Source organism: Aplysia californica, unplaced genomic scaffold (genome assembly GCF_000002075.1).
Source record: "Aplysia californica isolate F4 #8 unplaced genomic scaffold, AplCal3.0 scaffold00343, whole genome shotgun sequence".
NCBI classification, from domain to species: domain Eukaryota; kingdom Metazoa; phylum Mollusca; class Gastropoda; order Aplysiida; family Aplysiidae; genus Aplysia; species Aplysia californica.
Genome location: NW_004797613.1, coordinates 716,341 through 724,695, shown reverse-complemented (window position 1 = coordinate 724,695; position 8,355 = coordinate 716,341). Strand labels below are relative to the sequence as shown.

The following is an 8,355-nucleotide window of genomic DNA, read 5'->3' as shown; positions in this document are numbered from 1 at the left end:
CTTCTTCTTCTTCTTCTTCTTCTTCTTCTTCTTCTTCTTCTTCTTCTTCTTCTCTCTTATTGTCCCTGTAAAGGTTTTCCCTGAGATCTGTCTTATTGTCCCTGTAAAGGTTTTCTCTGATATCTGTCTTATTGTCCATGTACAGGTTTTCCCTAAAGTCTCTGTCTTATTGTCCATGTACAGGTGTTCCCTGAGGCTAACAGGGCTGGTCTTGTCGGAGACGCTTTCATTTTTGCGCGGTGAGTTTTTTAGTTTCTTTTGTTTTTGGGTTTAATTCCCCACATGTGTTTATAATTGTTGTTATTGTTGTTGTTGGGGGGGGGGGGGCTTTTTATTTAGCTTCATTTAAATTGTGTGCCATGTTAATGATCTTGTTAATCTCAAGCAATCGCATACTTATAAGTATGTGAGCAAAAATATACGACGGTAATTCAACACTTAAAGGAAACTGTACACTAATATGAATAAAAATAAGGATCTATATTTTATTACTTTTCACGGGTTTGTTCAAGTGTTCTAAGTTTTTATCGCTTTTTTAAGAAAGTGCGTTTAATTCCCTGTGATATTGCAAATATTTATATCACGTCTATGTAATGATTTGATATACATTTCTAGAAATCTGGGGGAAGGCGCTTATCAATACTCTCTCAGATGTCACTTTCTCCATATTATTTGGACCAGTATTCATTTTATACAAAAAATGTAAATCAATTATTCAAGTAGGCCTACTTTTGAATACATTTATCAATTTATAATGACCATTTGTGTGTGTTCGTAAGTGCAAGTAAGTGTGTGTGAGTGTGTGTGTGTGTGTGTGTGTGTGTGTGTGTGTGTGTGTGTGTGAGAGAGTGTGAGAGAGAGAGAGAAAGAGAGAAAGAGTGTGCGTGTATGTGTGTGTGTATGTGTGTGTGTGTGCGTGTATGTATGTGTTAACATTACTATGCCACAGAAAATGTATCATTATTATGAAGACCTATACAATGTTATCTTCCCTTACCTTACCTGGCTTATCTTATCCTTTCTTATCGTATCTTATCTTATCTTATCTTACCTTATCTCCTCGTCCTGTCGACTGATTGTGATTTTCATCCGTCATTCTTTCCTTCCATGTCTCAGAGCTGACCTGCTGGACTATGACATTGCCCTTAACCTGACACGGTACTTGAAGAAAGAACAGAGTTATATCCCCTGGCAAGCCTTTCTCCATTCCATTGAGTTTCTGCGGGGTATGATATCTAACAAGGCCGCATATGTTCAGCTTCAGGTAAGTCTCTATGTGTACGTGTGTGCGTGTGTGTGTGTGTGTGTGTATGTGTGTGTGTGTGTGTGTGTGTTTGTGTGTGTGTGTGTGTGTATGCGTATGTTTGTGTATGTGTGTATGTGTGTATTTGTGTATGTGTGTGTGTGCGTATGTTTGTGTATGCGTATCTTTGTGTATGTGTGTGTGTATGTGTGTATGTGCGTGTTTGTGTATGTGTGTGTCTGTGTGTATGTGTGTATGTGTGTGTGTGTGTGTGTGTGTGTGTGTGTGTGCATGTGTGTGTGTGCATGAGAATGTGTGTCAGTGTGCTTTTCTGTTTGTGAAAGTATGAGATTTATGGTCAGCCAGCTGTTCAAATGTTGCAAGCCGAAAAAGAAAAAAATTCTCATGATATCGGCTGCACATGATCAAGAAACATTTTGTCGTAATTCAAATTCTAATTGCTGTAGAGAGCAAGAAAAGATAAAGTCTGTTTCCCTCAGGCTGTCAAATTACAGATATTTAAAGGTACGTACCCACCAAAGCTCTCTTGATAAGCATAAATAAAATTGCCTCACGCATGCCCAGGGGATGCTATGGTGGCTCTACGTGCCTGCACAGACAAAGGTCTGCACCTAAGAGACATCATTATTATTTTACGTTGTTCTCTGATTTGCCGAAAACACACAGATCAAACACTATAGTGCGGTAAAAAAATTCGTGGCACAACTTATTGTCAAACATTTCCTTAACCATCGAACATAAACTCTCCAACTTTTGCACGATGACCTGAGTCAAATGTCTTAACTGATCTATATTTGTGTAAACACCTGTTAGCTCTATTCTAGAAAATTCCCAAATAAATACCAATAAAAATCCCAGTGGGTGATTACTACAGATTTTACAGGGTTTACAGCTGGGTCAACATCGCATTTTAAAAGCAAGTCCGTAATTTGTTTTTTCTAATCGCTACATTATACTCATCGAAAGCACGTATTGAAAACATTTTGTGCAAAAAAAGTGTTCAATAATAAAATTAATTTCTTGTAACAAGTTTTGTCACTAAAAAGTGTCATTGATTAACTGTGGCGGAGGCCATATGTTGTATGCAAAATGTGTGTGAGAAGTGGGAAGTGTTGTGAACAATACATTTTTTTCCGAATGGCGGAGATTTATAGTATTTTATATAAATTTATGAAAGAAGCCTCAATTGTTGAAGGAAAATATGATTGCATTCAAATTGAGACAAACTGTCGTGCAAACTAGGGTTGACATTGATTCACCCTTTCAAGAGATAATATATTTGAGGATAAGTCATACCACAAATATTTGACTGCACTGAAGTTTGCTTTCCTTTGTTGGCATCATCGTCTTTTCCCTCTCAGTTTCCACGGGCTTGGGACCGTCTGAGAGTACTCTGTACACCGGGGCCTGATTAAAAAGACGGCGCTACCGAGCGCTCACGTCTGGGTTATGTTAGTCCTTAGTGAGGTTATGAATGTTAGTGTTATGGGTTATGTTAGTCCTTAGTGAGGTAATGAATGTTAGTGTTATAATGGGTAATGTTAGGTGTTAGTGAGGTTATGAATGTTAGTGTTATGTTATTTGTTGGTTAGGTAATGAATGGTAGTGTTATGTTTGTCGTTAGTGAGATAATGAATGTTAGTGTTATGAGTTACGTTTGCCGACAGAGACATTTTGAACGCTAGTGTTATGGGTTATGTTAGTCGTGAATAAGGTTATAAATGTTAAAGTTATAGGTTGAGTCAGTCAACGAAGGGAATGCTGAAATCATTAAATTACATCAACTTGAGTAAGTTATTAAGGTTAAGAATATCAATGTCATGGGTTGGATTAGTTAACGAATTGGATGTTAAGTTCTGTACATTGAACAAGATAAAGTAGAGCTACAGTTGGTATTCTAATGATTATTAATTAAGAAGTGGTTCCTGAAATAGCGGAAGTCAAAAGTGCCGACTAAACCAAGCGCTGCCCCCACAGTGGTTGGAATGGTTACGGCTCGTTAGTAATGCATTAGTGAAAACACGCACAAGAACAAACGAGAGAAAAGCCTACGTGTTAAATAGAACCCAAGCTCTTTAGGTACTGGGAGACAACTGTGTTAGAAAAGTTAAATTAGAGAAAATGTCGAGTCCACTCAGAAGGTAGCAAGTCCCCCCTCAGTGGTTCCGTGGGTAACTGCTCACCAGCGACACGTGCAAGTCCTCGCCGACAGCACGTGATCATTTCAGCTGTGACGTACACACGTGATACTTACCTTGGTGTGTCCTCTACACCTGCTTTCTGCCTTTCTTCCTTCTCCTTCACTCCATCCTCCGGTCCTAGTGTTCTGTCATTCTTTCTTCTCCTTCACTCCATCCTCCGGTCCTAGTGTTCTGTTATTCTTTCTTCTCCTTCACTCCATCCTCCAGTCCTAGTGTTCTTTCATTCTTTCTTCTCCTTCACTCCATCCTCCGGTCCTAGTGTTCTTTCATTCTTTCTTCTCCTTCACTCCATCCTCCGGTCCTAGTGTTCTGTTATTCTTTCTTCTCCTTCACTCCATCCTCCGGTCCTAGTGTTCTGTCATCGAGTTTTCTGTCGTGTGGGACAAACAGTGGTACAAAACACGGGTCACATGTGGTTGAGGGGACCAATTTCTAAGGAAATATTAGTATTAGTGGATTTCAAAAGCGAAAAATAATGCATTCATTGGATATTACATAAACGGAACTGGAAACGATAGGAAGATAGGGAAACAACGTTTGTAAGTAAGTCGGAAAAAGTAGAAAAACAAAAACAAAACATGCGACTACAGCACTCTCGCTCGTTACAGAGAGTCTATGGTTACCCTGAACTGCTCAAAGCGCACACGCAGGAATCCTAAGAGGTCGCAGACAGAATGTCGGTGTCGTGGGTTGTTCTGCACAAGCCTGGAGAGAACGAATCTGTGGAGTAGGCAATGACATTGAGGTTAGCAATCGGAGACTTCAAGAGAAAGCAAGTACGTGGTAAATTGACATTTCTAAAGCTTCTAGACGGCAAACAGCAAGCAACGCGGTAGTAAAGGAACAATTGTCATCTTCTTTTAAAGTGGAATCAACATCAGTGATGATAACAGTGAAGAGAGCTGAACAGGTTCACACTCAAAAGTGAAGAGAAAGATGCTGAGAAACCGAAGTATGCCGTGTTACATGTAGAAGCCCAAACGAGACAGCAGTGTACTGTTGGATTCCCAAACCTGCAGAAGATCCTCCCAGTCGCCAGGTACACGTTTGAAGACCAGACACCAAAGCGTGGCTCCAAGTGCGTACGCGTCAGTCTGTAAAGTGACCAACAATACCGTTTGTCAGAGAGTGAGCAAATTGTACCTAGTAGCACATTTCAACTGCAACATACGAGGACATTCACATAGCACGTAGGAAGAAGATAAGGCTGGTGAACAAGGAGATATGCTCTAAGCATAGAAAACACGAACAAACAAAAACATAAACTAATGGCCATACAAATGTGGGATACCATGTATATAGCCTGAATAAAAGAAAATCATAGCGTAGAGATTGTAACTCTTAAACAAAATCACCACAAACAACAATACAAACAATAAAGAAACAAAAAACAACAACAAACAACAACAAACAAACAAACAGACAAATAAATAAACTGACAAACAGACGAAACAAAAAGCGAACAAACTGAAAACAACAATAAGCCTAACAAATATTCAAACTCACACACAAACAATCTAATTGAGAAAAAAACTGTGCAGTTACTCACCAGAAAAGGATCTACGGTGACGTCAACTGGATCTCTGGAGCGAGAAAGCCATTAGTTCCAAGTATGCTCCAGCTTCTCACTGGGTCTTGTCCGTGGGCCAAGAAGCGGGACATCCCCAGGTCGCCGAGAATAGCTTTGCTGGATTCATCAAGGAAGATGTTGCCGGGCTTCACGTCCCCATGAACAGCGCACCTATAGTGAAGATATATCAGTGCACAGGCTGTATGCACGAAACAGCTCTCTATCTGCTCCTTGTTTAAACTGTGACGTGCATCGTGCAAAGATCCTCGTGAGCACAGAGGCATGTAGATAGCTACAAATCCCGTGCACCTCACAGCCCAGTCCATCTTCATGATGTGCGGATGCGAGACGTTGCCCATGAAGCTGATTTCCTTGAAAACCTCACGCCAGCTGTCGTGGCCTTGGCAGTCGGTGAGACCCATCTTTTTGATGACCTTGTGAACGGAGTCGTCGTCTTCCATTGCCACTTCCAGAACTTGGACAGGTGTGATCGTCTTCTGGCACAGAACACGCACTGGCCACATCTTCACGGATGACCAGAAGTCACCAGAAACAAACTTCACAACGGGAACTGCAACACTTTCCATACTTGAAAATACACGAGAGCGGTGCAGAAATGATACTCAGGCACATTGAAACAGCAACGTCTTCTCACTGCAAGAGGAATACGGTCAACTGGAAGATGTCTAGGGCTGCTGGCGTTATATTCCCTATCGCTCCTCCTTTCCTCCCTACCTATTGTGTCCGTCTCTCTAGGTGTGAAACAACATGGCCGTAAGTGTGAAACAACACTGGAACAGTCTTTGTTGCGATGACTAACCTTTCCATTTACTCCTGTTGACCAGTGTTCCCAACAGCTGGGCGCCGTTGACCGTATGACGCAATAGCGGCCAGCGGCTCATCAGGACTCCATTGTGACTGCTGTGCGATTGGTAGAAATACAAAGAACAACATACTGAAGGCTTTCAAAAAACGATAAAATAAACGTCTGGAGCGACACATGCTCAATGTAATCAACTACCTTTTGTGGACGTTAAAAGTAAAGCCCCGAGGCCAGGTGCCAGTAACAACAGACAATACACAAAGAGATCAAGATACCGCGCACATACCCAAACCTTGAGCAAAAAAGCCCTAAAAAATTTTTAAAAAGAAAATCGCGTCAAAACTACATGTTCAGCTCCATATGACCAGTTACTCTTGATTCTGTGTGTCGATAAACTGGTTAAACATTCTCTACTGCACCTTTTCTTGTTTCTTATCGGACAATATTAGTAATATCTTTTATGTTCTATCCTGAAAAGGTCTACAAACAATCAATAATATTTTTAAGCTTTTACTAGCTGTTTTAGCCTACTGACTGTGGCATGGGCGGCCGTGTGCTTAGGTTGTCGGACTTGAAACCTTGAGAAAGACATTTCTTACAAGAAAAGAAAGTACTAGCGGTAAAACTTCATATTTAGCTCCATCACAAAAACATAGCTAATCTGAGATGATGAACAGGAAATTTCACAGAAAACTGAATGCCGGTCACAAACAAAACAAAATGTGAGGCTTTTCTGACGACAGGAAGAAGGAAAATTAAATAATTAAGGGTACGACGCATTGGGTCACTTTTTTTTCAAAGTTTAAAAGAGACATACTTAATCTGCATACTGGAAAAAGGCAGTTTTAGGTTGGGTTTATTGTTGTTATTTTTTCTCTTGTTGTTGGCTCATTGAAACTCCTAAGGAAACTGGCATTGTTGCGAGGATTAACATTTCCATTCACTCTAGTTGACCAGTGTTCCCAACAGCTGGGCGTCGTTGGAATTATGACACAATAGCGGTCTTCAGCTCATCAGGACTCCATTGTGACTGCCGTGCGCTTGGTATAAATACAAAGAACAACATACTGAAGGCTTTCAAAGAGCGATAAACGTCTGGAGCGACACATGCTCAATGTAATCAACTACCTTTTGTGGACGTTAAAACTGAAGTTCCGAGGCCAGGTGCCAGTAACAACGGACAAAATACAAAGAGATAAAGATACTACGCACATACCGAAATCTAGAGCAAAAAATGTCTTACAAGAAAAGAAAATGCTGGCAGTAAAGCTATATCATTATGTTCTGTACCTGACTAATTTTTCTTGCTTCTGTGTGTTGATAAACTGGTAAAACATTCTCTACTGCATCTTTTCTTGTTTCTTATCAGACAGTATTCATGCAATGTATATTCTATGTGCTATCCTTTAAATATTTATAAACTAGCTGTAATATGGAATCGGCAGTATGCTGTGTAGGCCTAATGATTATTTGTCCTCAAACAAACCCCGCTTGTTTGTGATATTAAGTCATAGTACGTCATGGGTTTGAACAAATATTTTTATCAAATATTAAAAAGAGATCGCCTAAAAGCCCATGTCTTACGTGTCTTACTGGTCCACTGTGTTGGGGTCGGAACATGTCCATCTCTACTCTCCCCACCTCTTCAGGATCCATCTCAGAGTCTGTCTACTAATAGTCTCCGTCATAATCTGGTTGGAGATCCGTTGGACAGGTCCGCACAGATAGCTGTGTTTCCCTACTCCTCTTTGGGCCCCCTTCTCCTTCAATCTACCTAGAGTGTGGGAACCGCTATCCGCCCTATTCTTCCTCAAAATTTCCCTTACAGTGGTTAGGACGGTTGGTGGGTCCAGTGTCAAATTCCCTCCCATTTCTGCTTCTCCAGCCAGCTTGTCTGCTCTCTCGTTCCCGGTTACCCCCGCGTGACCCGGCAGAGAGATCTAGGCCACTCTTTCCAGGCTGCTGTCCCTGATCGTAGCCTTCCAGTCCACCTACAGCATCCCTTTCTGTACCTTCTGTAGTGTGCTCATAGAGTCAGTAATGATTACTGCTCGCTGATGGCTTGTGTTCTTGGTCCAGTATAGAGCGCTACTACCCCATCAACTCTGACACTGAAGGCCCAGCCCGATTTGATTCCTCTGTTGACTGATCCATCCGTGAATATCACAGCATCTCCATGTTCACTATGCTCTTCTATCAGGGTTTCAATTTCAGCGTTTGAACAGCTCAGTGGCTCAAGGCAAACATTTTTTTCACAAGCTGGTTTATGTCAAGCAATGAATTATATTGCCTTTACCTTCTTTTTGTATTAGTTTCGAGCTGTTTGTTTAATTCTTAAAAGAATGAAACGTGTTGTTCTCTTTCCTGAGAAATTCTGGCCTTGTAATATTTCATCATCTGACCGACGAGATAATACATGCTGATTCATTGTTTTACAAGTGTGCATGTGTGTGCGTGTGTGTGTGTGTGTGTGTGTGTGTGTGTGTGTGTGTGCATG

General features: G+C 41.0%; 1 protein-coding gene across 1 annotated transcript in view; it reads left to right on the top strand.

The window, feature by feature from the left end:
• Nucleotides 1-8,355, top strand: part of APN (aminopeptidase) — a gene marked incomplete at its 3' end in the record, with an annotated part of 48,465 nt that overhangs the window by 26,150 nt on the left and 13,960 nt on the right. Inside the window, 6 exon segments of the mRNA NM_001204673.1 lie at nucleotides 184-239; nucleotides 1,117-1,264; nucleotides 4,188-4,208; nucleotides 7,770-7,780; nucleotides 7,782-7,788; nucleotides 7,791-7,796. Of these exon segments, the coding sequence (NP_001191602.1) occupies nucleotides 184-239; nucleotides 1,117-1,264; nucleotides 4,188-4,208; nucleotides 7,770-7,780; nucleotides 7,782-7,788; nucleotides 7,791-7,796 (249 nt within the window).